Source organism: Antedon mediterranea, chromosome 11 (genome assembly GCF_964355755.1).
Source record: "Antedon mediterranea chromosome 11, ecAntMedi1.1, whole genome shotgun sequence".
In the NCBI taxonomy this organism is placed as follows: domain Eukaryota; kingdom Metazoa; phylum Echinodermata; class Crinoidea; order Comatulida; family Antedonidae; genus Antedon; species Antedon mediterranea.
Genome location: NC_092680.1, coordinates 3,223,507 through 3,239,045, shown reverse-complemented (window position 1 = coordinate 3,239,045; position 15,539 = coordinate 3,223,507). Strand labels below are relative to the sequence as shown.

The window sequence follows — 15,539 nt, the reverse complement described above, 5'->3', positions numbered from 1 at the left end:
CGATCGGGATAGGAAACTGGAAATGAATAATAAGATATTCCTAGAATGTGGTCACGGTTATTTGTTTGATTAACTTCATCGGCAATTAAAAATATGAACATACATTGTTTTGTAATCTATGCTATTCCTATGCTGTGTTAGCGGGATAGCTTCAGAGAAAATAGCGAATTGACATTTGACGCAAAATCAGAATGACCTAAGGAAAAAACTGAATTTACTCTTACAGTAAGTTAGAGTAGTTTTTAACATTCTTTGAAGAAAAAATAAGAACGTCTAATAAAAAAAGAAATATTCATCGTAAAGTGAAATGATCGCTTGTCAATTGAACATAACTCATCAAATTCTCTCATCTCAAAATAATTCTCCAAATCACAATTATTATTGATTATAAAATAGATTTTATATATAGAAAAAAGATTTGATCTAGGTCTACTTTTACTGAAATTGAAGTAAATTCAATCACCACATTCACACCTCTCCCACACGGAAACTATCATACGCGCCCCTGGATAGAGTGGCCTGCAACTTTGAACCGTGCTGCAGGTGTTACCTGCAACCAACTATGCTCGAACTATTGTGATGATAACCAGGTAAAATATAACATAGAATCATTAAAGGAATAATACTTTACAAAAAATAAACTTCATACATGCTAACAAAACAGTCGTACTGTATATATTTTGATGGTGTTTTTAGATTTTTAGAGGGTCACTATTCAGTTTAGATGCCTCTAACATCAGAATTGACTAATTGAAATTATCATAAAAAAAGAGGAAAAAACAAGTATATAGGCTATATATATATTTATGAAATGTATTATTTGAAATTCGTACATTCTCTTTTAATACCTAATTCATTTGCTTTATTGTAATTGATTGACAGAAGGAAAATAAATGTTTACGTTGATTGATTGATTGACTTTCTCCTAGCTGAATTGTTTCTTTTTTATATTAATTTTGTACTTAATACACCACAACCAATTTCCATTTAGCAGATTCTCCCTTAAACCAAGTAGCATTATGAAGGAAAAGATAATATCAATTTCAACCGTTTTTAACATGGGTAGGCACATATTGTACTATACAGTTTTAATTTTTTGAATTAATTAAATTTGCATAGTAAATATAAAGTAACGTATGTAAACGATTTAACAATAGGTTCACTTATTATTCAATGATTTCAAAGAGAATACCGCCTGTAAACCGTAATAATACACGTAATATATATATTGTATGTATACAGCCTCAGAACTTGACGTCAACAACTTTATAAAAAAAAACGGCGCTTATTTTTGTCTGTCCATAACGACAAGGGCGGGTAACCGTTTACACATTGGAAAGATGCACTGTGTTCGTAAAGCGCACAAGAGCCAGATTGACCTCCAGCTGTATGTCCTTATTTGAAGAGACTTGTTCTACCACCAGACATATGGTCGAAGAAACTTTATGATTGTTATACTGTAATAGATATATGGGTTGCGGCGTCCCCGATTTTAACCGATCAGCCTAAAATAAGATTTATGTATGCAGATTTTCCATTGTGTTCTAACGCAGTAACAACAACCACGGAGAAATGTAATCCATTTTCAAGGTAAATATTTATTGATCACGTCAATTTAAAAAAAAAATGTATTATGTTATTATTTAAATAAAATAGTAAAATAACACATATCCTGCTTCTGAGGGCTTACTAAAGAAATATTAATCTCAAAAAAGCCTAAACAGAGTATTAAAGGATTTTGTTTGGATTACCGATTACATTTAGATTACCGATACCCATGACGATTCGTAGGCTCAATAATTGAAACTTTTTTCGATCACTTTTTTGGACCCCAATGGAAACTTATTCTGTGTAAGGATTAATTGGGTCGTCTTGTATTGTGATTTTTGTATTTATCCTGCACAGGCCCATAAATTCTGAATAAAAACATGGTTTAAAAAAATGTGAATAAAACATTAGTTCCTTTTAAGCTAATTCATCAACATCGCCTGCTTCATAAATTGGATTTTCTTCCCATACTGTGTTGCTTGGTCTTTTTTGGACCATAGCATAGGTATGTTTTGTGGTTGTTGATCGCTCATCTTTGTGCTCTGAGTTTGCCGAAGAGATAGAAGTGTCATTATTACACGGAAGCACATAATAGTGTGGTTCTTCTTCAAGATAATCTTTGCTATCTTCATTTTGTTTAGTCGCTTCCAGAGAGTTGTTTAGAAAAAAATCGTTATTTCTTATATCACACTGGGGAACCCCTGAAGAATGTGCATAATTTAGGTTTTGTGTCCAATTTGCAGAGATCGGGTCTTGTGACAGTGACCTAATTTCAGTGTTAGAACTCGTTGAATCGTTTCTTTTATAAGACAATGCGGTTTCTTCTTTGTGGACAATATGTTGTTCTCCTGAACTAACAGCGTCCGGACATTTAAAAAATCTTTTCCAACAACTTGTCATTTGATCAGTTATATAAAGTGTATTGTCAATATTCTCGTATAGATGATTTTCTGATTGTAAACCTCTTGAAATTTCGCCACTTTTAACAGATGTTCTTTTACTGTTTAAAAAAAACCAAAACAATGGCATATTATTTTAATAAATGTATTAGATATTAATAAGGAAATTGTTCTTGTAATGTTTACAAAAGGGTAACTTATATGATAAAATTTGAGTTGTTATTGTTGTTGATATAAAATCATAGGAAAATATATTGATAAATAACATTTGCACAAAAAAGTATAAACATATTCCATCTTTAGAATTGTTAGCTATAAATGGTAGAAAATTGTATATACAATGGAGATATTTCTTCTATTTGTTTTTAGTTTTATTATTATTATTTACAAATAATCCTTTATAATAATTTATCCTATTATTGTCTGAACACATTTCATCAATGAAAGGCAAATAAATAAATAGATAATAATTGATCTTACCCATTTATTGTTGAACGTACGAAAATGAAAACGAGAAGAAGACAGGCAACTGTTATAGATACAAATCCAATAGCAACGTAAAGCCAAATAAGAGCTAAAATATAATGGTTAGGTTATATCTAATTTAATGAAATAAAAGGATATTAATACATACTTTATATTTTAATTGTTATAATATGCAATAAATGGAGTTATAATGACTAGATCAGATGGTCATAACAAGTCATTTGTAATATTTATTGATCATAAGTAAGATCAAATAAAATTGAAACTGAGTTTCGCTCTAAAGCTTGGTTCCCACTAGAACGTAACGCAAGGACGTAACGCAACGCAAGTGAATTGACCAATCACAAGCAATGGCTTATTCGCTTGTGATTGCTAACTGTCTATAACTTCGCTTGTCATTGGTTAAAACGCTTGCGTTGCGTTTACGTCCTTGCGTTACGTTCTAGTGGGAACCAAGCTTGAAGCATGATTTCCACTGCACTAGAGACGCAACGCAAGGACGTACGAGCAACGCAAGCGAGTTGACCAATGACAAGCCACTGTTCGAATAATCCATCGCGTGTGATTGGTCAAATCAATGAGAAACAATCTGTACAAATGTGTCACATGATTGTGTAGGTTTAAATCTGGTTACTTGACTGTTTTAGCACGTAGGCCTATTTCACCACTATTTTTACATTACCCTATAGGCTTATTGCTCAGTGGTTAAATATGTATAATACCTCCTCTTTCATTATTGCTAGTAATGCCGATATTGGTTTTTATAATGTATACGATTATATTAAAAGTATTTAGTTGTTGTTTGTAGTTTTGAACGTAGTGACTATTTAATATACTACATAAGTACATTACCTAGTCGTTGATCTGATGTATTCAACTTTGAAATGCCATTTGTCTGAACTAAAGTTCTTTCTAAAATAGATAGAAATAAGATAAAGAATTTACAATCTGACAATGTTTAATACAATTTAAGATGGAATTGTTTGCGAAACAGTTTATAAGAATATCAATTTAGAATCTACAGATATATTTTGTATGAAGTTAGGTATGAATTACCAGACTCTCACTCCTCCAGACTCTCACTTAACTCATTTTGTTTGACAGTGCAAAAGCAAAACTCGACGTTCATGACTTGCTTATTTATGATTCATTCATTCATATATGTCTGTGATATGTAAACAAGCTACAACATGCGATATGAACATCAAACATGTTGTTGTTCAAATTTCAGAATTATGTGCATATTATGTATACATGTTATTTTTAAGATCTTGCTAAAACACTAAAGATGTATTGTCCCCCAAAAACATGAAAAATGAAGATTAATAAAATCAGACTTTAAATAGGCCATTTTGCAGTTTTAATAAAGTTATTTATTTCTGTAAAAAAATAAATAATTATGTCACTTATAAAAAAAGACAAACGAAACGGTTAATTTTAACTCCAATTTACATTTGTAAGTAAGTAAGTAATTTTTTTTCGATCCAGTTTATAACTATCACGTGACATTAAAATAGCATATTCAACGACAAATGTGAAAAAAAATGTTTAGGGGGACAATATATCTTTAAAGTTTCGATATACTGGTACCTCTGCCTGACGATACAATTGTTACTGTAGAACTCTGATTTCCCTCAACAAAAGTACTTGTTGGTACATTACCAGCTTGTGTTGGACTCGTTGAAGGCGAGGTTGTAGGTAGGCCGACGTTCACCATTCCATCAGTATGAGTAACATCAGGGTCTTTTAATAAAGCATAACTATGTCAACATTTAACTTAACTACATACTGATTTATATTACATGGTAATTTCAACAAAACAGAAAGCATTTGTATCATATAAGAACCGAAAGTTTCATAAACTAATGATTTGATTCAATATGTCAAAATTTTATGCATGCATTGATGTAAGTAGATAAGATACAGTAAATCTATGACAATGGGGATGGGGAGAGAAATTAAATTAGAGCCAAATCAGAAACAAAGCAAAATAAATTAAGAATACATAAACAAACTTACCAAGTAGTTCAATTAACGTTACGTTGTCTATGGCCATGAAATAATCACCGCCATTTCTTTTGACAGCAGAAAATCTCACCTACCGGGAGAAAAATAATCGTTATTCAGGCTATGTCAGAGCTTTTGTAAGGCAACGACGTTTTTTATCCCGGAGATTTTAAGTCTAAAGCTAGGCAAAGGCTTTCATAAATAGTGCTAGGCTTTATATCATGTTTTCTCTTAATGTTCTACAATTCCATTATCTTGATTATATCTTTGAATTCTAAACATTATAAAACACCGATTTCAACTCTTGCTAAACTCTGTTATTGGTAACTTGTGGCACCGAATGGTGATGAAATGTTATACTAAAAATATTGTTACAAACTTAGGATGGGCTTGAGCCAGCGGGGCCGCATGCTCTACCATTTGAATAAATTATGAATTCTTTTTGATATTTTGAAGATTGGTTGTTATTATCTAACATTCTAGATCCCTTGTATAGCTTTGTTGTATTTTCAGTAGGCCTTTCATGAATGTACTACTTTGTCTATCGGTACGTAGTATATTTCAATGTTGTGGGACATTTTCCAACTCTCTACTTGTTTTCCTTTATTTTTGGTATTTTTTTTCTAAAACAAAACCTAAACAGCTTTAATGAGTGTACCATATGTTTACCACAGGAGTATACATTTTCTGGGGAAAATATATCCACATTATAGTAATATGTTATAATTTCCTTGTGGCTACTTAACCTGCATTTTGTGTATCGTAAACATCAAAGGGAAGTCGACAGGCTTATTATGTAAAAAGCTCGTTTCATTTAATTTAATTTCTTTCACTTTATTGTTATTAACTTTTCAATGCTCCTAAGCATAAATTACAAATGTGCAATAGTACCTAACCAGATGTACCATTTAGGCTTCATTTATATTTAAGATTATAGTTTGTATTGATGGATGGCTATTCTATGATTGATTGATTGAAATTTATATTTATACTGGGTAACCTTCTTCAGTCAAATACTGGTCTCCCAGAGGGCCCAGTTGGTGATCAGTGGCTGTGATGTACTAATTACACCGGGGTAACCCCTACTCGTCTCGAAAGATGTAGGCCTACTAGGTTCTTTAAAGTGTACGGTTTATAGTCCTTATCCGAGAAGACTCGCTCTACCACCAGAATCATAGAGTGAGTGAGCCTCGAACCCCTGCCGATGTTATGGCTACGTAATTACGGTTCCACTGTCTTAACCGCTCGGCCACTCACTCACTCACTCTTGTGTCAACTCTCTGCTATAGACGGCGATTGATATGGTCGGATACATTTTGTTTGCAACCTGGGAGAATAGTTTACAGAAACTGGTGAACACAACAAATACACTTTGGGAAAGTCTATGTAATGAAGTTAAGAGAAGATAGAAGGCTATAAAAGAAGAAGAAACGGTTAATTTATATAAAATTTTATAATAAAATCTGGAAGCTCCCAATGTGTTAAAGTAAACTATAGAGGGTGCTACAACTCTCTTTACTTCAGAGCCTCACTGAATTATACAATAACATTAATATTTAATGGTTCTAGGACACCTACCCCCTAGACAGTTACCCCCCGGATGTTTACCACCCGGACAACTACCCCCTTAGGACAACTACCCCCCGGACAACTATCCCCCGGACAACTACCCCCTTAGGACAACTACCCCCTTAGGATAACAACCCCCCGGACAACTACCCCCCGGACAACCACCCCCTTAGGACAACTACCCCCTTAGGATAACTACCCCCCGGTCAACTACCCCCCGGTCAACTACCCCCCGGTCAACTACCCCCCGGTCAACTACCCCCCCGGTAAACTACCCCCCGGTCAACTACCCCCCCTCCAATCCAAAAGTAGACAAATATATAGGACCGGTTTCTGTAAAAATGAAATCATCTGTTTTTAACGGGTGTTTCGAAACTAGAGACCCGAGACCAGAGACCTGACACGAGACCCAATACGAAAAGGGAGACCTATATTTGGGTCTCCCTTTTCGTATATTAGGGTCTCCCTTTTCGTATAGTGTGGTCTCTCTTTTCGTATAGTGGGGTCTCCCTTTTCTTATAGTGGGTCTCCCTTTTCGTATATTTAGGTCTCCCATTTCGTATATTTGGGTCTCCCTTTTCGTTTATTTGGTCTCCCTTTTCATATATTTAGGTCTCCATTTTCGTATATTAGGGTCTCCCTTTTCGTATAGTGGGGTCTCCCTTTTCGTACGTGGGTCTCCCTTTTCGTATATTTAGGTCTCCCTTTTCGTATTGGGTCTCGGGTCTCTGGTCTCGGGTCTCTAGTTTCGAAACACCCGTTTTTAACCGATTATTCTGTTTAACAGCACGCTAGACCCTAGATGTGCTAGATTTAAAGTACCGTATTTATTGAAAAAACGGCCTGGGCTGTTTATTGTTTAGGTGGTTTTAGGTGGACATTTATTGGAAGAAAGTTGTTTATTCAATGGGAGGGGGTATAATCTAATGGAAATAGACGCCGATTATTCCATATGATGTTTCATGGGAGTGACATGGTCACCGTTTATTTGAGGGGAATTTATTTAAAGATCGACGTTTATTCGGTGAGTGAACATTGAGGTCAAATATCAAAAGTGATATTATTCTTCAAGTGTACAAAAATACATATATGACAAATTTGAGACAAAAATTAATTCTTTTAAGACCAGTGGTTATCGAAGCATTGTCCTGACGCAAAAATTATTATTATTATTAGCGAACCCAGTCTTTACAGTAAATACATGGAGTACTATATAATACGTTCGACTATCCTATGATCATGTGTGACAATCTTCAGTTTATACCACCAGGCTATATTTATGTTCAATCTTTTACTTTTGTTTACAATAATGAATAGTAATTCGTCAAAGTAACGAATTAAAATATAGTTATTAATTAATAGTTGCAGAGTCAGGTTGTTGAATGGTCTGGGTGGTTAGGGTGTTCTAAAGGGATAGTTTTCTGGGTGGTAATTGTCCGGGGGGTAATTGTCCGGGGGGTAATTGTCCGGGGGGTAATTGTCCGGGGGGTAATTGTTCCTAGGGGGTAATTGTCCGGGGGGTAGTTGTCCTAAGGGGGTTGTTGTCCTAAGGGGGTAGTTGTCCGGGGGGTATTTGTCCGGGGGGTAGTTGTCCTAAAGGGGTAGTTGTCCTAAGGGGGTAGTGGTCCAGGTGGTGGTTGTCCGGGGGGTAGTTGTCCGGGGGGTAAATGTCCAGGGGGTGAATATCCGGATACGATATTTAATGGCAGTCTGGTGCGCGTTAAGATCTGTCTACATTATCAAACTTTATATGTGACAACATAATGTAATATGCCCATATAACATATCTCTACCATATTTAGGCATATCACTTCCATATTTGGGCACATTGTGAAGACAGTGCTTCATATACCAGTTTTGTTTTAGTTTAGAAGGAAGTTTTAGTGAACTGTGTCATCACACATGTTTCTAACTTAAAATGTTACCAGAATTACTCTTTAATAAATTGGTTAGTAACATACACTGAATGGCGATGAAGCATTGAATTCTCCCACGAACTCATTCCATTCATCGCTTCTCTGAACTGGACTCCAATGAAGAAGAAATACCTTCCCGCCAATACGATAATCAGTCTGCAGGTAGATCACATCCTCACCATAAAGAGCATAGTTAAACGATATCTTTAAACGCTTGGCTTCTAAGAGTGGTGTAGCCATTACGGCATTTCCTGCATCGGGTATTAACGTATTGATCTTGTCCACGAACGCAAATCCTGATTAAGAAATATTATATTATTAAGAGTCATCATTCCTAATCAAGCTGTTGTGGAATCTCGTGTAAGAAGGGAAGTCAGTGTCACGCTGTATTCACATCTGTTCCGTTTCACCAAACGGCAGGCAGTACCGGCAAACTGTAGGCCTACGGTTTGTTAACATAATGGAAAATACAGTAGGCCTAGAAGAACCCCTACTTTGGGAACCCTTATTTAAGAGACAGTTTCCAGCGAGAAATATATGCTTTAACAATACGGCCAACCCATATTGAGGGGGACACTTTGCTTGGCCCCGAAAGTTTTTCGTTAAAGCTTGTAGTGGTAACCAGCGTCATCATTACAATCAGCTCATGGTACTCACTTAACTCATTTTAAACTAGCGAAATAATGATGGATATACTTGCCTCGATTGTCTGTATGCCATCGTGCATTTTGTAAAGTAATTACATTGAAATCACATAAATTGTCTTCGAATGTACATGAGAATATTACACCTAAACATTAAGAAAAAAAGACTTGAGATCGTCGCCTGAGATCATCTAACTCCAATTTGCATAAAGCTGTGTCTACAGTGTACACACAGAGTGGATTTTATAAATAATACGCTTTTGTTGTCACGTTTGGTGTCTCTCCTTGTTGGGCGTCAGAAACAGCTAACGCTGGTTGGGTCATTTTCTTGAAATATGGTGAACTAAATAATAAATAATTAAATAAAGATGGCTAACTTACGTTCCATATTAGAAATCACCACAGGAACAATAAAACTAAACACGATTATTCGCACAATCGCCATATTGCCATACGTTTTCTTAAGAGAACGTAGTATATACAGCATAACGTTATTATAGAAAGATCTAAAAAATATAAGTCACCGGAAAAATATTTGTTTTGATCAAAGAAAACCGCACACGTTTAAACACCTTTGTATCCGTTTGATCCGGTATTGAAAATGTAACAATAATCCGTAGATTAATTTCAATTCATGCGTTTGCAAATCATTGTTTGTGTACCGAAATGTTACACAACTTTTATGACGACAAGGTTACATTTAAATACAGACAAATAAATACAAGCCAAGTACAAGTACGCTGTGGTTTCATAAAGAAAACAAAAACATGAGTGTAGGGGCTTAGAGAAGAAACAAACATTGTTGTATACAGCCAACCTTTTTTCTACCTCGACCCGGGGGTGTATTTAATAGGTTGATTACACCCGGACCCTATGGCCTCAAGTTTCATACTATGATCATGAACGTACGTGCGCCCTAAAGCTTGGTTCCCACTAGCGTAACGCAACATAAGTGATTTGACCATTCCAATCACAAGCGATAGATTATTTGAACAGTGGCTTGTCATTGTTCAACTCGCTTGCGTTGCGCGAAACGTGCTTGCGCTCTAATGGGAATCACGCTTAAAAAGGCTGTTATTATTATTAAGAAATTCATCGAGGCTTGTTTTCGTTATCCGCCATTGATACGAAAGACGTAACACAATGGTTTGTCAGTATTATGATTGAATTTTTGCCTAAATAAACTGATTACGAGGATTTAGGCATAGGTGTTAATTACTAACCTACTGCTTTCTGAATATTAGAAAATCCATGAAGTGCGTTCTACCTTATCTCTTGGTCAATATTATTCTGATATAGGCGCGTCTACATTATCGTACAGTATGTAGCCCTAATGATTAGATACTTACATTCTATATCTGATATCGCCATAGGAACAAAAAAACTAAAAACTAGTATCAGCACATACGACATATTGCTATCTGTGTGTTACCAGCAAAAAAGTAGATCTACCGGTCTCACCACACCGCACATTAAAGTAGGTCTTATCCAATAAGCCATGCCATTACAAAGCTTTTTTTGTTTCGATTAAAAAAAAATAACCTCTCGACACTTTTTCAATTGGTGAGTACTGAGCATCCTTGCTGTTTTTTTTCCAACTTATAATCGCACTTAAACTAAACAATTCATTTTCACCATGCTAATATATATTGTATCGGCTGTCTTGTTCCGTTTTACGGAACAGTAGACGGAACCGTCTTGTTAAATAATGGAAAATCATATTATAAAAAATTGAACGTCACCGTCTTCCGTTCCGTGAAACGGAACAAGTATAATGTAGCTTAATCAGCCTTACAAAATAAAGTTGGTTTGACAACACTTGTTGGCATTGCATCAAAGATAATAATTATAATATAAACAAGACACGCACTGTTTTGTTTTTGGGTTGTGTATCTAGGCGTTATTGTACGTACGAATCTATTATTATGGGAGAAAGGTTGTTCTTTCACTATCCTGATAAATATGATTAGACCTACAACTTGTTAACAACTGGCTACCCGTCACAAGTGTTTTTTGGAAGGAGACCTTCAAACTCCTGAGGACGATCAAAGTATATTGATCGAAACGTTGTGAACGCAACAGTTCTTTTCAGAACTATATATTATATACGTGGTGTATCGCAACTTTATATCAATATCATTATCATAATAAAATCCCTATAGGCCATTTTGTAGTTTTAACAAAGTTAATCACTTCCGTAGAAAAAAACCCCGAAAAAATAATATTTTCACTTAAATGACAAAATAAACCACCGTTATATTCAACCAAAAACCCATAGGCTGGCAGCCAATTTGACTATGTTTTACTTTAAATTACATTTTCTCAGGTAAAAATGTTCTTTTCGATCCAGTTTTTGGTCAAAGTATGTGACATTAAAATGGCATATTCAATAAAAACAATTGAAAATGTTTTTTTAGGTGGACCATATATCTTTAAACAAAGGTCGTACGTCATACATAGCCGAACCAGTCTTTTTAAATTAGATTTTTAATAAATAAAAATGGACGTGCCGTACGCGTTGCCTGCTTACCTAATTCGAATAAAACTCGGATTTTGACTCTTTTCCATAATCTAATTTCAAAGCTATGTCTTGTTATTGACATTTATTTTTAAAATAACCTTAAATTCAAATTTCCAAGTTATTTTTAGCATGGTTAGTAAAAGGCAAATGAATATACCAGAAAATCCCCTTTTTTACAGGGTAATGTTTGTGACGTGCAGGCCTGTAAAGCTTTTGTTAACAACACACTATACATTCAAATTCAGAACAATTCATGCAAGCTAACTACACTTTACTTTTGTATCAACGCATTCATTAATAAAATGCCATTATATTTCCTTCTCCTTGTATTCTAAGTGACTAGCTTGGACAAGTATGTCAAACGAAAATAACTAGAGCTAATGTAAGGTAGGCCTACTAGATTAGTCGCTTTATTGGTAGTTTTTAAACATGATAATCTCAGATCGTAATATTAGAAATAGGTAGTAGAAATAGTTCAAACAGACTTTAATTTTAACAATATCCTCTCACAAAATTTCAATAGGCCTATTTCTGGTCAGGATTGAGAACTGGTAATGAACTTGATTGATGCTCTTTTTATTTTTATTTATTGATGTGAAACAAAGCAATATGGTATAATTAATGAACATTTAAAATTTACCAGTATAAGTAAAAGTATTGTGGCAAAACACGTGTTCAATTGGTTTGGAGTTTTGCACTAGACTTGCAATGTAATGGGCATTCATTTAGTGAGTAATCAGCTCTGTAATACATGAACGATTTAGCTGCAACCCTCCTATAAACAACACCCCCCCCCCCCCACCAACCCCAAGCCTATTTAAGATAAGTTGTTGTGGTGTTCCGTTATCTGAATAACCATTCATTTCACTTCCGTGTTTTCTTCTTTGTTAGATTCACTTCTGCTTGCAGCAATAAGATAATAAAATTCAATACTTATAAAAAGACTATATTTGTACAGTAGGTCAATGAACAAATATACCATACTGTATAACATTTCATCACGTTCTTGAGTAAATAGTTTACACTATTTATCATTTATTTACTGCTTTTGTCCATTGGGTATATACACATTTTAAAGAATGTTTTGTTAATGTATAATATTTTATTCGTAGATAAATAAACACAATGATTTGTGAAGACAGGCAGTTAAACAACAACAAAAAAGAAAAATTATCTCTTCTATAATAAATTACAATTTTCACAGATTCAGTCATGGAAAACGAAACCGACAACAGCACTCATCAGCTCGACGACTCAGTATGGCTCATAACTCTACGTTTTGTAGTCATAGGCGTTGGAATCGTGCTTAATACTGTCGTCACTGGAGTTTTCCTTTACATAAGAATGTACAAGAAGTCTTTAGTCCATGGTTTGATCGTTCAGCAGTCTTTTCTAGATTTGTTTGGGTGTTGTACGTTTCTGTTCTTTTACAACCAAGACGCACCAGATGGAGAAATTGGAACAGTCTTCTGCAAAGGTCGCATGCTGTTTTGGTTCTTCGCAGTCACATCCACATACAACCTGGTGGTGATCACCATTGAGAGGTACCTGTCAATCATGTATCCATTCAAGTTCAAGGATAAACCCATCTTAATTGTTTGCATAATATATATAACACCTCACGTCATTGGCGCTTTGATCGTCTTTCATCTTGCAATACTCGCAGACATAAACGAAGATAAGTCCGGCGAGTGTCTCTACAATTACCCAAATAATAAGGTCCGCTTTGCCTCTGGCATTTGTATCTTCTTAACATTGTTTTTTATTCCGACATGCATAATGATATGCTGCAAAGGTAGAGCAATTTGGGAGATACGCAGTTCTGACAACTGGCGGCAGAGTCATTCTACATCAGACGCGTCTATGTACAAAAACCTTGCTTACACAATGTGTTTCGTGGTGATTGTGTTCATTTGCACTAGTTCTCCAAACTTCACACTCTATCTGGTTTATATCATCTGCCAATGTTTCGAATTCAGCACTATTGTTGAACACGAAATAACTGTTCTCCTGTACACATCAAATATGTGCATTAACCCAATTGTCTATGGCGCAAAGATGAAAGATTTTCGACGTGGTTTGGATAAGATTCGATGTAAATTACGTGGGCTACTGAGACGAGATGTTGGTGGTAGATCGCATAATGTATCTGTAACATCCCATAGTAGTAATGGAATAGTTAATAATTCCTATGTTTGATATGCGTTGTAGAGAAAATAGTACTATGGTGCAAAGTTCCTGAATGTCAATAGAAATAAATAAATAAAATAGGATGAAAGTTGGAGTTTACGAACTTACAGAGATTCTCATTTGTTTCTTCAGTGACTTTTTTACTACTTTTAAATCCGGAAATTACACGTGTAACTTTGTATCTTCCTTAGACTTACTGTAGGCCTAAATTATTCATAGAGAACACCGCATAATTAAGTTATTCAGAAATAATATAAGAAACGACACCGAGTAGGCCTAGAGATAAACGCAATAGTGAATCATGTGATCAATGAATACAATACGTCTTATAAGCTGTGTTAACCTCTGTCTACACTATCAAACTTTATGTGACAAAAACATGTCATGTGCCCATATATGGACATGATGATGTCATATCACCACCATATTTGGGCAGTGTACACAAAGCTACCATGCAAACCTTATAATAGTAGACGATGGCAATACTTGTATAATGTTATAATAGAAAACTACTGCTTCATTCCTATATTACTTGGTAGCACACAACTCATAATTTAATGTCAGTTTAGTACTCAGATTACATTCTATATTTCAAGACACGTAATATCATTGATGTTTTGTAAAAATAATGCAAATGTATTACTTTAAAAAAAAATAAAGTCATTCATTTTCTTAAATGTTCTGTTACATGTGCTGTTTTTTGTCATGTACCGTAACCTGCAGTCTTGTTAGGGGGTCAAGCTTAAAGTATCATACTTATTTATTTGACCTCCTTTCACACTTCTTTGTTTTTTTAAAGTACAAGTATCTCTATATATTTTGTTTAAATTAGTTTGATTACCTTATTGTTTATTACTATGATACCTGTTATCATTGTTTCACATAACTTGTATTTTTGTTTTGGAAGTGTGAACAATTGAATAAAAAAAAGAAAGAAAGAAAGACATGTACGTTCTATGGTTAATTATAATAAGAAAAAAGAATTACGGTAACAAATAAAACCCAATAAGTAAGTATTCCGTACGTACTTTATCTTACACGTATGTGTGCGTGTAAATTTTATTAGTTAGTTTTGTATTTAACCTAGTCTGTTAGTGTTAATCTAGTCTGTTAGTGTTAATCTAGTCTGTTAGTGTTAATCTTACCAAGTTAACGTTAAAGAGATATATATTTAAAGCAAAGGATACTTAGGGTCTTAAATTGTCAGATAATAGGTTTTTGTTAAAAGTACCGTTTCGTTGTTCTTTTTATAAGTGAAATCATTTTTGTTTGTTTGTTTTTTTTTACAGAAATGAATAACTTTATTACAACTGCGAAATGGCCTATTTAAAGTCTGATTTTATTAATCTTTATTTTTCATGTTTTATGGGGGAAATACATCTTTAACATAATTCATTGAGTACGGGCCAGTTTTACTACATTTTCAGTAATATTTTACACAGTGCTTTTCATTTGTTTTATTTATAATTTGTGTTACTTGGTGTTATTAAATTGTGCGTAATGTGTTTTATCGTTTTTGGTCACTGTTATAAAAGTGTATTTATTAAACAATAAAATATATATATACGGCTCATCTAACATTGATTTCGTAATTGTGAACATCCTTTTCAAAAGAAGTTTTCTTCATATATTGGCTTCCATGGGTCTCTGATAACCTTTCGATCATATTCTCTCAGCCATATTCCATTCGTTTCAATAGTAAGTGTGCTCTCTTCGGCAGTTGTTACTTTCGAAGTATGTTCTTCTTCTACAGAAGCGC

At 34.4% G+C, this 15,539-nt stretch overlaps 2 protein-coding genes across 5 annotated transcripts; one reads left to right on the top strand and one right to left on the bottom strand.

The window, feature by feature from the left end:
- Positions 1-1,102: 1,102 nt before the first annotated feature.
- Positions 1,103-10,680, bottom strand: LOC140063222 (uncharacterized). Of its 2 annotated transcripts, XM_072109715.1 has the most exons (9): positions 10,419-10,680; positions 9,451-9,575; positions 9,126-9,215; positions 8,471-8,721; positions 4,953-5,031; positions 4,524-4,676; positions 3,786-3,845; positions 2,928-3,021; positions 1,103-2,548 (listed from the first exon to the last, which is right to left on the bottom strand). In XM_072109715.1, the coding sequence occupies exons 2-9, from the start codon at positions 9,554-9,556 to the stop codon at positions 1,966-1,968; spliced, it is 1,416 nt and encodes a 471-aa protein (XP_071965816.1). In that variant the 5' UTR covers positions 9,557-9,575; positions 10,419-10,680; the 3' UTR covers positions 1,103-1,965. The 2 variants fall into 2 exon arrangements, with proteins under 2 accessions (XP_071965816.1, XP_071965815.1); XM_072109714.1 differs by lacking the exon at positions 10,419-10,680 and having other exon boundaries at positions 9,451-9,763.
- Positions 10,681-11,884: 1,204 nt separating this feature from the next.
- On the top strand, positions 11,885-15,239 carry LOC140063223 (sphingosine 1-phosphate receptor 3-like). Of its 3 annotated transcripts, none has more exons than XM_072109716.1 (2): positions 11,885-11,977; positions 12,795-15,239. In XM_072109716.1, exon 2 carries the CDS (start codon positions 12,803-12,805, stop codon positions 13,787-13,789), a length of 987 nt encoding a protein of 328 aa, XP_071965817.1. In that variant the 5' UTR covers positions 11,885-11,977; positions 12,795-12,802; the 3' UTR covers positions 13,790-15,239. The 3 variants fall into 3 exon arrangements, with proteins under 3 accessions (XP_071965817.1, XP_071965819.1, XP_071965818.1); XM_072109718.1 differs by having other exon boundaries at positions 11,890-11,972; XM_072109717.1 differs by having other exon boundaries at positions 11,926-11,977; positions 12,703-15,239.
- The last annotated feature ends 300 nt before the right edge of the window (positions 15,240-15,539 follow it).